We start from the raw sequence: 16432 nt of genomic DNA, 5'->3' as shown, positions 1-16432 counted from the left end.
TTGCCCTTTGCTCATTGTCGACATTCCAGGAGATGGGAGCCGGCAGGGGTGGGACAGCACATGGCTCCGAGGGGCCCAAACAAACTAGGTGTGGACACTCGCCGTGGACAGAAGTCCACAGGCAGAGAGACAGTGGTGATGAAACAGGAGTTTATTTCAGTGAGGCTAACACCAGGAAGACAGTGGACCAGCGTCTCAAACACTGTCTCCAGAAGTGCTGGAAGTACTTCCAGGTTTATCGAAGGAACGAAGGAAAGTGTTGGACAGAGACGGATGGGTCTGTGCAGGTGGGCTATGAAGGTCAAGTCCATCATTGTCTTGAGGTCAGTGCCTCTGGGTCTTACCGGCTCAGGGCTGTCCTTGTTGCTTCAGGGGGGCATGTCATTCCCCATCGGGGTTGGTTTGTCCACAGGGTCTTTTGCCTGAGTTAAGAGATAAACTAGAAAGAAGAACTTAATCATTTAGAAGTTTGAGGTCAAAATGTAGGTAGTTGAAGCCTTCTTTCAGGAATTGCTGCACACAATGGACGTGTTTGTGGCTCACTGGGCTTTTCAGTGGCCCCAGGGCGGCCTGTTTCAAATCTTGGCTGGGTCCCTTGGAAGGCCCGTATTTGCCTTTCCCGCTTTGTATTTTCTCCATTTCCGCCATATGTCCTGCTTGGTCTGTTTGATGCGGTCATGCTTGGCAATCAAGATATTCCTCCCCTCCTCTGTCTCTGTCTCCCCCTCCCTCTCCAGATCCCTTTGCCTCCCACATTAATATTTTACACACCTTTGAACCAAAAACCTGCATCTGGCTTGCAAGACCAACTTCAGGTTCATTGTTCTGGAAAGCCTTCACCCTGAGAAACCTGAACTTGGCGGGACCGAATTACACTTAGCAAAATTCCTTGGGCAAAAGGCGACATTGGCTCTAACACATTCCATGCTTTGTGTACAAGAGTGACGTTAGTGAGCCAACACCAGCAGAACTTGTACTTGGAAGGCTGGAGTTGGTCTCGCCCTCCCTTCCCGCAGCCTTTGTGTTTTCTCACAGCCTTGGTCTGTCCTTCTGTGTGTTTGTTCGGAGCCTCCCCTATGAGTCCTGCCGCGTCAAGGACTACGGCCTTGGTCTGTGCCCCAAAGTCCCAGACAGGTTGCCTCGTACACAGCACGTTTCCTGTGTGGGATATGAATTGCGTCCCCATCAGGGGAAGGTGACAGTGGCGGTGACAAGTCCCTCGTTCATTCCTTGCTGTCAGCATTCAGGGAACAGTAGGCACACTGCCAACTGTGTAATTGGGCCTCTCCCTGTGCCAACTCTGCTTCCCTCTGAAACCCGACCCGTTCCCTTGTCAGGATGATGAGCTTGTCTTGGGATCATATGAGTGCTTAGAGGGTCCAGGGACGGCTCACAGGACGATGTTCTCTCTCCCCGTGTCTCTCTCCAGGCTCTCACCCTTGTGGGAGAGGAGTCCTGAAGCATCTCTCTGGGTTTCTCCATTACTCCTAAATCTAGGAAATGCCAGGAGCTATTACTCTGGACATTGGGTGACCTCGCAGAGAAGAAAGCTAAAAGCAGTTAGCCGAGCCAAGCCTTCTTGTCCCAGGGAGGTACCCCTGCTATCCTGATTCCATCATCATGTCAATCATTGAGCATAATCTTGAGACCTCGGTTTTCCTTTAAAAAAAAAAAAAAAAAAAACAAGAATAGAGAAAATGACTTACACTTTCTCTGTACCCTCCTAACACTCAGCATAACATGTTAGGTAGATAATTTTGAGATCTCAGACTTAGGAGTGAACAATTTTGCCTGGTGGGTAACTCTTAAAACTAGAAACTAATTATGACAGGAACTAAGCAAGGCATGGGATTACAAAGAAAAATAAAACCTGGTGATGAACGGATAAAGAAGACGTGGTTTATATATACAGTGGAATACTACTTGGCAATGAGAAAGAATGAAATCCTGCCATTTGCAGCAACATGGATGGAACTGGAGGGTATTAATGCTAAGTGAGATAAGTCGGTCAGAGAAAGACACGTATCATCTGTTTTCATTCATACATGGAACTTGAGAAACTTAAGACCATGGGGGAAGGGACAGGGAAAAAATAGTTTCAAACAAACGGAGGCAAACCATAAGAGACTCTTTTTTTTTTTTTAAATTTTTTTTTAACGTTTATTTATTTTTGAGACAGAGAGAGACAGAGCATGAACGGGGGAGGGGCAGAGAGAGAGGGAGACACAGAATCGGAAACAGGCTCCGGGCTCTGAGCCATCAGCCCAGAGCCGGACGCGGGGCTCGAACTCACGGACCGCGAGATCGTGACCTGAGCCGAAGTCGGACGCTTAACCGACTGAGCCACCCAGGCGCCCCAATAAGAGACTCTTAAATACCAAGAACAAACAGGGTTGATTGGAGGTGGAGGGGAAAATGGGTGCTGGGCAGTGAGGAGGACACTTGTTGGGATGAGCACTGGGTATTGTATGTACACAATGAATCATGGGAATCTACCCCCAAAACCAAGAGCACACTTTACACACTGTGTGTTAGCCAACTTGACAATAAATTATATTAAGAAAAAAAAAAAAAACTTGGTATATGCCAGTTAAGTCAAGGATCACTCACGGTGAATCATAAATAGCCTTGTTGTTTGTAAATTATAAATTCTGGTTTTCTATGTGATCTTTCATACAGGAAACTGTGGGGTTTGGTTTTGTCATTGAAAAGGGAGTAGACTCTTGGTTTGACTGTGAAGGACTCAAAGTGCAACAGCTCTGGGGATCTTGACACTAGAGGAAGAGCAGGGAAAAAAAGCCTTCACATACCTTAAAATGAATTACTGGTTAACTACTATTAATATGCCACGGGCCCAGAGACCAGCATATAACACTGCAGGATCGATATGGGTATTTATCATGTGTGGGTATTGATCCTTCATGAAGGAGTGAATCATATTTCACGCTGCATATGTTAGTGGGAAAAAAAAGTAGCAGAGGGATTGGGAAGCCTTATCCCAGAACTGGATGTGCGGAAGGTAAACGTATAGAGCCACAAATAGGAGTTTCGGAATAAGAGGGATCAAGTCTGTGGGCAATACCTCTGTACAGACGTCTTTGCTCAGACAAATGCCGTTGGTCATTTTTTCCAGATACAGGCATACTCTTAGTTGTTGAATCCAGTCCTGCTGACCTTTTTTTTCCTTCTAGCACAAATTAATGCTAACCCAGTCATAAGTACCAGCACTTAGAACGTCTGGCTTCACTCTTCCATTGGCATCTTGGCAGAGGACCTACAGGTTGATAATTCTTACATGGGACTGCTGGTTAAGAAAGCGACCACACTCTCGGGACGCCTGGCTGGCTCAGTCCAAAGAGCATGTGACTCTTGGTCTCGGGATTGTGAGCTCGAGCCCCACATTGGGTGTAGAGATTACTTAAATAAAACTTTAAAAATGCACATTAAAAAAAGAAAGAAAGCTACCACATTCTCTTGAGAAAGCCTGTTCTGTTGTGCTTTCTATTATTACTAATACCATCACGAAGTCATCTGGGCCAGTGTTTAGCCTAGAAAAATAAACCATGAGATCCAGCTTCAGAATTTTCAGCAAACTCATTAAGATGTTTCCGCTGTCTTTGTGCTTCGTCATGTTGGCCGTGCAGTTAAAATGTCCCTGTCACAGTGTGTGTCAGGCGTGGGGGGAGCAGGAGGAATTCATAGCGGGCAGCTCAGGTTTGTAGAACCAGCTGTCAGTATTTGCTTTTTTTTTTTTTTTTTACCCTGTGACTCAGACAAGGGTTAAGAGTAGCCCAGTAAGAGTTTGGTGCGTGGGAAATGGCTTCTTGAATTTATACCTACATATTCATTTCAAGTTTTGTATGGTTAGTTGATCTGTTTTGTGGCTTATGAGTTGTAAATCTTACCTTTGGGTTTATTGCCAATCAGTGACACTTTGCCTGACTTCCCAGCTTTGGTGACGTCCCAGCGTTCAAGGGAATGTCTCTAGTTACTCTTTGGGAACTCTGCTGTAGCAGAGGTCGGAGAGGGGGCATGTGCGGCTTCTGTTCTCACTCTCCCTCAGCCTGGGTGAGAGCTCTGTGTGCCTTTCCAGGCTGGAGTGTCGCATGGTCACTCAGCAATTCAGCAAGTGTCTGATAAGGGAGCTCGGTGGCTTCCCGGCGTCCTGGGTGACAGGTATCAGCAGTGTAACTTGGTCATTTGGAGGGAATGCCCGGAACAAGACATGCCAGTGATTTTCATGCATTTTTCCCCCCATTACTACAACCTCCCTAGATACGCTCATAATTACGTCTTCAGGCCTGGAGTATGTAAAGAGCCTAGTATAGGGGTGCCGGGGTGGTTCAGTCGGTTTAGCGTCCGACTATGTTTCAGCTCTGGTCCTGGTCTTGCAGTTTGGTGGGTTCAAGCCCCGTGTCAGGCTCTGCACTGACAGCACAGAGACTGCTTGGGATTCTTTTCTTTCCTTCTCTCTCTGCCCCTCCTCTCTCTCTCTCTCAAAATAAATTAAAAAATTAAAAAAGAAACTAACGAGCCTAGTGTATACTAGCCTATAGACCATATATGCATATACAGAATAGACTATTCTAGAGTAGTCTATACTCCTACCTCCTTAGTCTCTTAGATCTGTCTCTGGTGCTTCGATCAATTCTCCTAAAACATTTTTATTGTTACTTGCTTCCTCTGAAAACCTTCATTGACTCCCTGTAGCTTGAGGAGAAACCCGAAGTCCTTGACTGGCATCCCCATTCGAGGCCTTCCACAATTTTAACCAAGGTCGCTTCCCATTCTCATTACCTGTGGGCCCTTGACGTGAACTGTGTACTGTGGCCAGGCCAATCTGGTCACTGTCCCTGCCACAGGACTTGTGTTTCTCCTCCTTCATGATCCTGTTGGTATCATTCTCTTTCGAGTGTGTCCGCACACCATCATCTCTAAATCCCCTCCACCCTGGCTCCCATCTCCACTGCTTTTGTTGATGGTGACATCTACCTATACTGTCATTGTGGCAATGAGATGATTGCTTTGTAAGTGTCTCAGCTGGGCTGACAGCTCAGAGCCTGGAGCTTGCTTTGGATTCTCTCTCCCTCTCTCCCTTCCCCTCTCCTGTTCATGCTCGCTCTCTCTCTCTCTCTTTCTCTCTCTCTCAAAAATAAATAAACATTTTTAAAAAATTTTAAAGAGAAGAAATGAAACATTGTGAATATTTCTTTGTGCCTTTTATATCTAAAGCAAAGCTTTGGACATAGTTGTTCTAGGATAACCAACGAATGAGCCAAATACAAATACAAAAATACAACTTGAGATCAAGAATAAATTATTCTTACTATGAAAAATTATATGCCAACAAACAGGACAACCTGGAAGAAATGGACAAATTCCTAAGCACCCACCCACTTCCAAAACCCAAACAGGAAGAAATAGAAAACTTGAACAGACCCATAACCAGTGAAGAAATTGAATCAGTTATCAAAAATCTCCCAACAAATAAGAGTCCAGGACCAGATGGCTTCCCAGGGGAATTCTACCAGACATTTAAAGCAGAGATAATACCTATCCTTCTCAAGCTTTTCCAGAAGTTAGAAAGGGAAGGAAAACTTCCAGACTCATTCTATGAAGCCAGCATTACTTTGGTTCCCAAACCAGACAGAGACCCAGCAAAAAAAGAGAACTACAGACCAATATCCCTGATGAATATGGATGCAGAAATTTTCAACAAGATACTAGCAAATCAAATTCAACAGCATATAAAAAGAATTATTCACCATGATCAAGTGGGATTCATTCCTGGGCTTCAGGACTGGTTCAACATCGCAAATCAACCAAAGTGATACATCACATTAATAAAAGAAAAGATAAGAACCATATGATCCTGTCAGTCGATGCAGAAAAAGCATTGGACAAAATTCAGCATCCTTTCTTAATAAAAACGCTTGAGAAAGTCGGGATAGAAGGAACACACTTAAACATCATAAAAGCCATTTATGAAAAGCCCACAGCTAATATCCTCAATGGGGAAAAACTGAGAGCTTTCCCCCCTGAGATCAGGAACATGACAGGGATGTCCACTCTCACTGCTGTTGTTTAACATAGTGTTGGAAGTTCTAGCATCAGCAATCAGGCAACAAAAGGAAATCAAAGGCATCAAAATTGGCAAAGATGAAGTTAAGCTTTCACTTTTTGCGGATGACATGATATTATACATGGAAAATCCGATAGACTCCACCAAAAGTCTGCTAGAACTGATACATGAATTCAGCAAAGTTGCAGGATACAAAATCAATGTACAGAAATCAGTTGCATTCTTATACACTAATAATGAAGCAACAGAAAGACAAATAAAGAAACTGATCCCATTCACAATTGCACCAAGAAGTATAAAATACCTAGGAATAAATCTTAACCAAAGATGTACGAGATCTATATGCTGAAAACTATAGAAAGCTTATGAAGGAAATTGAAGAAGATATAAAGAAATGGAAAAACATTCCGTGCTCATGGGTTGGAAGAATAAATATGGTTGAAATGTCAATACTACCCAAAGCTATCTACACATTCAGTGCAATCCCAATCAGAATTGCACCAGCATTCTTCTTGAAGCTAGAACGAGCAATCCTAAAATTTGTATGGAACCACAAAAGACCCCGAACAAAGTAATTTTGAAGAAGAAGACCAAAGCGGGAGGCATCACAATCCCAGACTTTAGCCTCTACTACAAAGCTGTAATCATCAAAACAGCATGGTATTGGCACAAAAACAGACACATAGACCAATGGTATAGAATAGAGACGCCAGAATTGGACCCACAAAAGTATGGCCAACTAATCTTTGACAAAGCAGGAAAGAATATCCAATGGAAAAAAAGACAGTCTCTTTAACAAATGGTGCTGGGAGAACTGGACAGCAACATGCAGAAGATTGAAACTAGACCACTTTCTTACACCATACACAAAAATAAACTCAAAGTGGATAAAGGACCTGAATGTGAGATAGGAAACCATCAAAACCCTAGAGGAGAAAGCAATAAAAAACCTCTCTGACCTCAGCTGCAGCAGTTTCTTACTCAACACATCTCCAAAGGCAAGGGAATTAAAAGCAAAAATGAACTATTGGGACCTCATGGAGATAAAAAGCTTCTGCACTGCAAAGGAAACAATCAACAAAACTAAAAGGCAACCAACAGAATGGGAAAAGATATTTGCAAATGACTTATCGGACAAAGGGCTAGTATCCAAAATCTATAAAGAACTCCCCAAACTCCACAGCCGAAAAACAAATAATCCCATGAAGAAATGGGCAGAAGACATGAATAGACACTTCTCTAAAGAAGACATCCGGATGGCCAACAGGCACATGAAAAGATGCTCAACGTCACTCCTCATCAGGGAAATAGAAATGAAAACCGCACTGAGATATCACCTCATGCCAGTCAGAGTAGCAAAAATGAACACATCAGGAGACTATAGATGCTGGAGAGGATGTGGAGAAATGGGAACCCTCTTGCACTGTTGGTGGGAATGCAAACTGGTGCAGCCGCTCTGGAAAACAGTGTGGAGGTTCCTCAAAAAATTAAAAATAGATCTACCCTAAGACCCAGCAATAGCGCTGCTAGGAATTTACCCAAGGGATACAGAAGGGCTGATGCATAGGGGCACTTGTACCCCAATGTTTATAGCAGCCCTTTCAACAATAGCCAAATTATGGAAAGAGCCTAAATATCCTTCAATTGACGAATGGATAAAGAAATTGTGGTTTATATACACAATGGAATACTACTTGGCAATGAGAAAGAATGAAATATGGACTTTTGTAGCAACGTGGATGGAACTGGAGACTGTCATGCTAAGTGAAATAAGTCATACAGAGAAAGACTGATACCATATGTTTTCACTCTTATGTGGATCCTGAGAAACTTTAACCGAAGACCATGGGGGAGGGGAAGGTAAAAAAAAAAAAAAGGTTAGGGAGGGAGCCAAAGCATAAGAGACTCTTAAAAACTGAGAACAAACTGAGGGTTGATGGGGGATGGAAGGGAAAGGAGGGTGGGTGATGGGCATTGAGGAGGGCACCTGTTGGGATGAGCACTGGGTGTTGTATGGAAACCAATTTGACAATAAATTTCATATTAAAAAAAAGAATAAATGTCCTTTGCATTACCCGCTCCTCTTGGTTTTCCAGAAGCCCTGTGTGGAATATTTCAGTTTTTCGAAGGGAAAAAGCACTTAAATAAATTAAACTTTTGTGGTTAGAGCAAATGAAGAAAGCCTGGGTGTGGCCCGTGAGCGTCCAAACGGTTAGGCAGCAGTATGCACACCACTTGTGATCCGAGCTCTGCCGTGATTTTGGAGGAGGTGGTATTTATCTGCATGCTCTTGTGGGATAGCCAGGCAGGAGTGTCACAGCAGTGCGGTCAGGGGTCACGTTTTTGGGGATAGCTTCTGAAGCACTTGTTTGCAATCTTCCAGGTAGACCGGTGAGTTTCGATCTGTGAGTGCATCAGAGCCTTCTGAGGACTTTGTTAAACTCAGGACTGCTGGGCCCACCCACCCCTCAGAGTTTCTGATTCAGTGGGTGTGGTGGGGTCCAAGAGGGTGTGCTTTTGCAAGTTCCCAGGGGGGGCTGATGCTGCCCATTCAAGGGCCACACTGAGAACTCCACTGGATGAGACACCTGTCAACTGATGGATGCTTATTTCGACCTCGGGAAATTTCCACGTATCAGTGGCATGCACGTAGAGGCTGGGGCTCATAAACCTGTTTTGAACATGGACCAAGAGTTTTGATGTGAACTTTAACATACAATTTGAGGTTTACAAAATACAGGGTGTGGCAGTTCCACAGGTCCCTAGAGCTTTTTAAAATGTCACTTTTCAAGAGTGCTTAAACATCTTAGGATTGTAAAATCCTTAGGCACCTACTCTTAGAAAGCTCAAAGAGTTTTTATTATTTAAATACTGGTAGGAAACAGAACTTTTCCAGTGTGTTTCTTAATTTATTCTTCAAGGTCAATATAATCTGAAAGAGGAAATAAAATACCGAGTAAGTGGGAAAGTGATGGCATCAGTAGCTGATTGATTATACTCAGCTGTAGCAAAACCAGTCCTCGCTCTGACCTGACCTAGAGGCTCCCTATGCAGTTTGTTGAAGCCATCCTCTTGTTACCTTGAGAATTATTACTGACATCATATTGCTGGATAAAACGGAGGCCTGATAAAAGGTCCTGAGTAGGGGTGTGATTCGGAAATTCACAAACCTGTGTCCTAATCTGAGAATCCTGGTGTCCTTGGGTTTCTTCCTCTTCTTCTTCTTCTTGTTTTTAATTTATTTGAGAGAGAGAGAGTGCAAACAGGGGAGAGGGGCAGAGAGAGATTGAGAGAGAGAGAGAGAGAGACAGAGAGAGAGAGAGAGAGAGAGAGAGAGAGAATCCTAAGCAGCCTCCATGCCCAGTGTGGAGCCCGACACCAGGCTCCATCCCACAACCCTGGGATCATGACCTGAGGGGAAATCAGGAGTCAGGCGTTCAACTGACTGGAGCCACCCAGCTGCCTCCCTTGGCCTTCTATTTAATTCTTTACCTACTAATGTATATTTTTTTTAATTGAGGACCTTGCTTTTGAAGGGCAGGTCCGAAGGGGTATCTGTTTTTTCCCCGCTGCAAGGACAGAGATAAGCATCGGAAATGCCTTCCTCAATGTCTGTGAGATTACACGTGGATGTCCCACCAATGCTTGTGACTGAGTGGTGAAGCCCGTGTCATTCCTTCCTTCCCTGATTTAGACACCCGTATAATTCGTCATTTTCACAAAATTTGTATTGCTTAAGTAATGAGGAAAACAGTGAAGAGACAACATTAAACACAAAAGAATTCGCTATTGGAAACCACCTGTTATGCACGAAATTGGTGTTTAAAATAAGAAAAAGCTGGAGAGTTCAAGAGGCGAGGAGGGCAGGTGCCTTCTCCACATGCGGTGTGGAGTAATGGAACTGGAATGTCTCATCTCATTAGCTGGGAAGAGGAGAGAAGGAAGGAAAGAAATATAATGAAATAGTGGCTTGACAACGTTGGGAGGGCACCAAGGTGGATGGATTTGGTATCCTTTCAGAGAGAGGACACTTTAGCACTGACATTAAGGTGGGGCTGTGAAAGTCCCTTCCACAGCTTGCCGCCTGCATATCTTCTCTTTTCCTCCCATATTCGGCCAGTGGACACACGGAGCACCTGCTCTGGGCCACGTGTTGACTCTGCAGGGAATTTCCGTCGACCGGCTTCCCCCCACCTATGCGTGCTCAACCCCTGTCTGTGGGTTAAAAATGAAATGACACTTTCTTGCTCCGGGGAGCTTCTGTTTCTTCCTCACATTTATTTTGAGGCCTGGCTACTTGGAAAACCGGGACTTGTCGATCTGTTCGGGCACATAATTGACCACCGCGTGTCCCGCGGTGTGCTAGGTTCGGGGATGCACCAGTGAGCCCGGAGCCCCGGTGCCTGCTTTTGCTCCATCTACGTTCTGGCGAAGAGAAGGCTCTTGTGCCCAGCTGGTCTGTTTCCTCGTTGCTTACTCGCTCCTCCCTCTCCTGCAAAACCCTCCAGGCCCTGAAGACCTAGCCCTCTGTTGGTTTTTTTCTAGAACTGATTTGCTTGATCCCTTGGCAGCAGTTGACAAGGCATGCTGGACCTTCCAGGAGCCACATCAACTTTGGCCTGTGTGATGTTGTGTTCTCTCCTTGGTTCTCCCCAGCTCCACTCCTGGCTCCCTTTTCTTCTCCCAGAACTCGCTCTTTGGTAACAACTGCCTCCCCCTCTCCCCGGAGGCTGGTAGAACCCCTCCCAGGTCTCCTCCAGCCTCTTCTCTGCCGAGTGCACTTGCCGGTTCCCACCTTCGCTCATCGCCTATAAGTGTCTCCAGCGTGTGGATGCGACAGAACTCATCGCCTCCCTCTCCTACCACACCAGACTCCCCACTCTCCCCCAGGTCGGCCACGTGCCTCCTCCGGCATTCTCCTTCCCTTCCAGATGGAAGTCCAGCCAGCCCCTCCACTTCTGCTGAGTCCTGCGCCCCTGCCCGTAGCTCAGGCCCCTCGCTGCTTTCACAGACTTGAGGTCTCTCTTCCCTTCGCTTGTCCTAAGCTTGCCCTCAGGTCACTCACTCTGGAACTCAGTGCTGACCCTCTGCTCCTGGCCCAGAAATCGTCACGTGCTGCAGGGTCTGGAGGGCTGGCTGGAGGCTTCCCCGCCCCTTGCTCCAGCTCAGCCTCTCATTCCCTTTCGGGCGCCCAGTTCTTCAGCTTCGCTGCGCTGCCCTGTCCAGCTCTCGCTGGCACGCCCTCCTCCCGCTTTCCCGCTCCCATGCCTTTGTCCTCCTTGTCCTTTTCTCCACACTTTCTTTATTTTTCACCTTTCTCTGCTCCTCCCTTACACTTCAGCTTGGATGCAGTGTTTTTTTCCTGAAGGTCTCTGTGGTCCTTTCTAGGCTCCAAGTCCTCTCTCCAGCCTTTGGATTTCCATAAAAGTCTATGGCTATTCCTGTGTGATAATCCTTGTTGGTATTTGTAATCCCATCACATGTCTCACCCCAGACTGTAGAATCCCCGGGCAGCGGCATCCTGACACCTTGCAGCCATCTCAGGCTCCTGGACCCCCTCTTAGAACATGGCGTGATGGATGTCCATGGGAGAGAGGACTTAGGAGTCTGCTTGTTTATGAATCGACACAGTTTAAAATCTAGACATGGGGTTGACAAAACTACAGCCTTTAGGCTGCTTCGGCCCACTGCTTGGCTTTGTGAATAAAGTTTTATTGTAACATGACCACTCAGCAATCTGGGCATTCTGCAGTTGAATGGCCTGAAATCGTTACTAACCTTTTACAGAAGAAGTTTGTCTACCCCTGGTCTATACCATTGTCCAGACTTGTGAAGAGTCCAGTGTCAGGTGTGGGAGGAAATTAAAGAAATAATGTGTGCTTAAACTCTTAGCCTTTTGCTTTGGCTCTTTGATATATCGATGTGGCTACCATAGTTTGAGCATTGGGATTTTATTACTTCGTTGAAAGTGAAGTACAATTCATTTTGTTGTAAAAATGATGCCGACGGCCAAGTTAACTAGATTTGATCTCCAGTTTCCTAACATTGGGGTAGAATTTTCTGGGTCGAAGTTAGGCCTGCCCAGGCTTTATGTCACTAAAATGTTTTTGGTATTCTCAGTGAAAATAAGTCATCTGCAGGGGGCTACCAGCTGTGTCCCCAGTTTTGCCAGCCTTAGAGACGTGTCCCTTGTTTTGGCTGTGGGAGGAAGCAGCGTGTTCCAGAGCCTTGCTCTGTAGCTTTGCAGATGAGGAAGGCCGTACGTTGCCAGGGTTGAGAGGTAGAGTTTTGTGCACCCCCATGTGAATACCGTGTGGTCTTTTCCTTTCCAGAGGGACGCATGGTCATCCAGGATATTCCTGCCGTCACCAGCAGAGGGCACATGGAGAACACACCTGATCTGGTTTCTGACTCCACCTACTACAGCAGCTTTTACCAGCCTTCTCTGTTCCCTTACTACAACAATCTGTACAACTACCCGCAGTACTCCATGGCCTTGGCCGCGGATTCCTCTTCCGGGGACGTGGGAAACCCCCTCGGGGGGTCCCCTGTGAAGAACAGCCTGCGGAGCCTCCCGGCACCCTACGTGCCCAGTCAGCCGGGAAACCAGTGGCAGGTAAGACGTGGCCCAGAGTGACTGGATCTGTCAAGAACACACACACGCACACACAACGACCAGCTCAGCACACATGTGTGCACGTTATGCCAGAGGTGTTAAAAAAAAAAAAAAGTTCCCTCTCCCGGGTCGGCTGCGGGAATTGTAACGTGTGAAGGGATCACACTTGTGTGTGTTTGCACTTCTCTCATTTTTGCACTATCATTTTGCACAAATACCCAGTTGGCCGGAGGCAGATTCACGAGGGGCTCACTGTGTGAGGTCTCACCTCCTCCTGTAGCCTCGTCCCCACTTTCTTTGAGCAGCTTAGAAAATGCTGGGTGCGGCCTTCTGGGTGGCAGTAATCTTAGTGATGAATTTGCACCCTGGAAGGGACGAGTGGTATCACCTGTGTGCTCACGTGGAAGCAAGGTAAGAAAACGAATTAGGTCCCTGTCGTTCTGGGCCAAATTGGGTGCTTTTTTTAGCTGGGAATGAAGGTCATCTTTCATATGCTTAAGTGTGCGATCAAGAGCTTGTAGATTAACACGGGGGTAAAACAAAACATTTTGCATTGTCAGGAAGGAGTGTTTTTCTAGAGCTGTTCTGCTTCCTCAGCTGTAACCGTTTCCTCGGATTTCAAGGCACTGAAAACGTCCACGAGCTGGGTTACCACGCCGCGGGGAGTGTGGCTGCATGAGAGCCAGCACTCCCCACCTGCAAGCCTCCGGCAGCCATAGATGTTACAATTCAGGGAGAACGGTTCTTATTTGGGGTACATTTACCTCGCAGGCTTTCTCAACTGGGCTTTGATTCCAACACAATGGGACATACATATCTGGGAGTTCGGGGCAAAACTTTGACCTTCTTATGCCCATTTTTTAAAAATGTAAGCTGAAATTTTCCTCTGAGCGATTCTATCCCGTTTTGTATTTTTTAGGTGTGAGGAAATAGTTAATTTTCAAGCTCCCCCGCTTTTTGGGTTCTCTCACTCCCCTTAGGAGTCAGACTTCTTCAGCCTGTTAATACATCCACCCTAGTCCCCTGGGATACACATTTTTGTAAGTTTGCCACACATTTTATTTTCAGAACCATGCTTGTTAAAAAGAGGGCCTCACAGGGGCGCCTGGGTGGCTCAGTCGGTTGAGCCTGTGAATTCAGCTCAGATCATGATCCCCACCGTTCATGAGTTCAAGCCCTGTGTCAGGCTCGAACTGACAGCTTAGAGCCTGGAACCTGCTTTGAATTCTGTGTCTGCCCCTCCCCTGCTCATGTTTTCTCTCTCTCAAAAATAAATAAGCTTTTAAAAAAAAAAAAAAAAAAGAGGCCTTCACGCATATGGGTGTGAGAACTCAGAGGTAATGTGAGTGTAAAGGAATGTAATGACTTACAGATCTTCAACCAGGACCCCTACAGGCCTTTCAAAGTGCCAACTGGATTTAATTCTTGGGGGCGGGTTTTGGGCTGATTTCCATCAGAAGCTCTCCTCTCTGCAAGGAAGAAGAAGTATCTTGCAGTTCTGAAAACACCAGTGCATCCTGTAGATTCCCACAAGGCAGGGACTAGCGCTGGAGCGTCCTGATTTTCTGGCTACTTCTAGGCTTTAAGGATAAAAGTAGGACAGCTCTGTGAACCTGTTGGCCTATGAGAAAAAGGATGAGGGGGGAAAAAAAACTTAACTGTTTCCTGAGAGAAAGGCAGGCAACTCTTGGTGAGCTTTCCGGTAAAGTCAGACGTCTCCTTGTCAGAATCCTTGAGCTGGCATATGAGACAGCAGACCAGCATCACTGCCTGGTCTTGGACAGATGTCTCAGGTGCTGTGTGTAAGGAGAGAGTCTCCGGAGGGCAGGTTCCCACACCTGGAGGAAAAATCGTGGCCAGACTTTCTTAGTCCTGGGGGACAGGCAGTTTTGATGCTGTTCATGCTGTCTTTAGCACTGCCACTTACGGAGAGAGGTAGAGACGCCCGCCGAGGCATCATTTAACATATAGTTTGTCTTCCTGGAAGGCTGAGCTTAAGACCTTTTATTTCCAGTCACTGTTGGTAATATATTCTCATGGAACAAATTATTTTGCAGAAATAGATCCTTCTCTGCTACTGTGGTTGATGCCCCTTCCTCTTAGTTAGTAATGGCACCAGTCATGACAGCCAGCATTTGCTGAGCGGTGAGTCTTCCTCCAAGGCCCAGGAGGCAGATTGTGTTGCCTGCTTTTTACATGTGAGGACACTGAGACCCAGAGGGCTGACTTGTCCATGGTCACACAGCCACCGCACAAGAGAGCTGGAGTTTGAATGTGGATCTGTCTGGTTCCACGGTGTTTCTCAGCAGTGTTTGGTTATCACTGGGTCGGGCCATGGAAACTGCCATCAATATAAATACCAAGGTCCTCTCTAGTTCTTTAGGGCTTAGAATTCCTACCTAAGTGCTTTGCTGTACATTGAGGGTCTCCTTGGAATCGTCTTCCGGTTTTCTTTCCTCCCTTGTGGAGGTTGGAAATATGCAGAAACTTCTGGAACAGTGCTGACGTGTGGTTACTTCGGATGGCTGAGAATGGGGCCTCCGAAGCTTTCCTGAAATATGCCATCTTGGCAATAGCATTTAAAATATGCTGAATTCCCTGCTATCTGAAAGTTGCTTTTGGAATCTGCCTGCAAATCTCCTGTGAATGTGCTTCTCAGGAAAGCATATCTAGACACACCTGCAGTGTTCGTGTAACCTGGAAAATGATCCTAACAGTTGAGATGAGGGGCTTGACCGCGTGGCGTCTCCATCCCTCCTCAGTCTGACGCTGTGTTAGTCTATGGATTAACCTCGTAACCAGATACAAACACAAGCTGGACTTACAGCCCTGTTGTTATTCCCACAAAAATTAGTTCTCTTGGAAATAAACTCCTAAGTGCAAGACCCAACGTAGGTATATAAGCCATCACTTTGCAGAATGGCAGGTGACCATCAGTCTAGTGGCGATCAGAGCCGCAGTGGGTCTTGGGAAGCTCCAGTTCACCCCATCCTGGTGCAGGGAGAACGGAGGTCTGAAGCTGAAGGGGTTTACTCCGCACCCACAGATAGTTGATGGCAGAGCCTGGACTAGAAACCAGGTCTGTTGGTTTAGGAGAACACTGGAAGATCCATATTCACTTCTGACTTGGCATTTAAATGTTTGTGAAGCCTGGGGCAAAACGCAAAATTGTCTCTGCGTCTCCCTGTTTTGGTCTGTAAAGTGGGCACGGTACCACCTTCAGAGAATTGTTGCCTGCATACATCTGGCAGTGTAACAGCTAGAGTGAGGTGATTAGTGCCTGTAGACGTTTCTGGGCACACCAGCAAGTGCTATGCCCATGTTGACTGCGGTTATTTCTTTTCGCTAATGATCATTTGTTAGATCTATCTAATTTTCAGCCTTCCGCTGCTATGTATTTTAGTTAGCGATCTCAGATCCCCTTTGTGACAAGATAGGGTATACGTAGGGTGCATTTTAGTATTAAAAGACTGTGACGTGTGAGTATGGACCAAATATGAACGTACGTGGAATAATTTTTTCAGGGTTGGGGAAAAACGTGTTCTGTTCAGCAGATGGAAAACCAGAAGCACAGACAGAAATCATAATGGTGCAACACATGTTTATGATGTGTGTGTTATGAAGAAGTATTAGTTAAATGGTGAATGCCTACACATAATACTTACAACTAGTAAGCGCTATTGCTCTTACTAAGGAACAAAACGGCTCGCTTTTTTTTAAACATTTTTTTTAAC

At 45.9% G+C, this 16432-nt stretch overlaps 1 protein-coding gene across 2 annotated transcripts in view; it reads left to right on the top strand.

Annotated features, from left to right (window-relative positions):
- The window catches only part of DMRT1 (doublesex and mab-3 related transcription factor 1), a 108760-nt gene that overhangs the window by 31718 nt on the left and 60610 nt on the right, over positions 1-16432 (top strand). For both annotated transcript variants that reach the window (XM_049645851.1, XM_049645762.1), the window contains exon 3: positions 12415-12698. In XM_049645851.1, coding sequence (XP_049501808.1) covers positions 12415-12698 — 284 coding nt within the window. The remainder of the gene's footprint in view (positions 1-12414; positions 12699-16432) is intronic.

This window comes from Panthera uncia, chromosome D4, assembly GCF_023721935.1.
Source record: "Panthera uncia isolate 11264 chromosome D4, Puncia_PCG_1.0, whole genome shotgun sequence".
Taxonomy (NCBI): Eukaryota; Metazoa; Chordata; class Mammalia; order Carnivora; family Felidae; genus Panthera; species Panthera uncia.
Note: the sequence above shows the minus strand (reverse complement) of the source record. Positions and strands in the feature narration are given on the sequence as shown.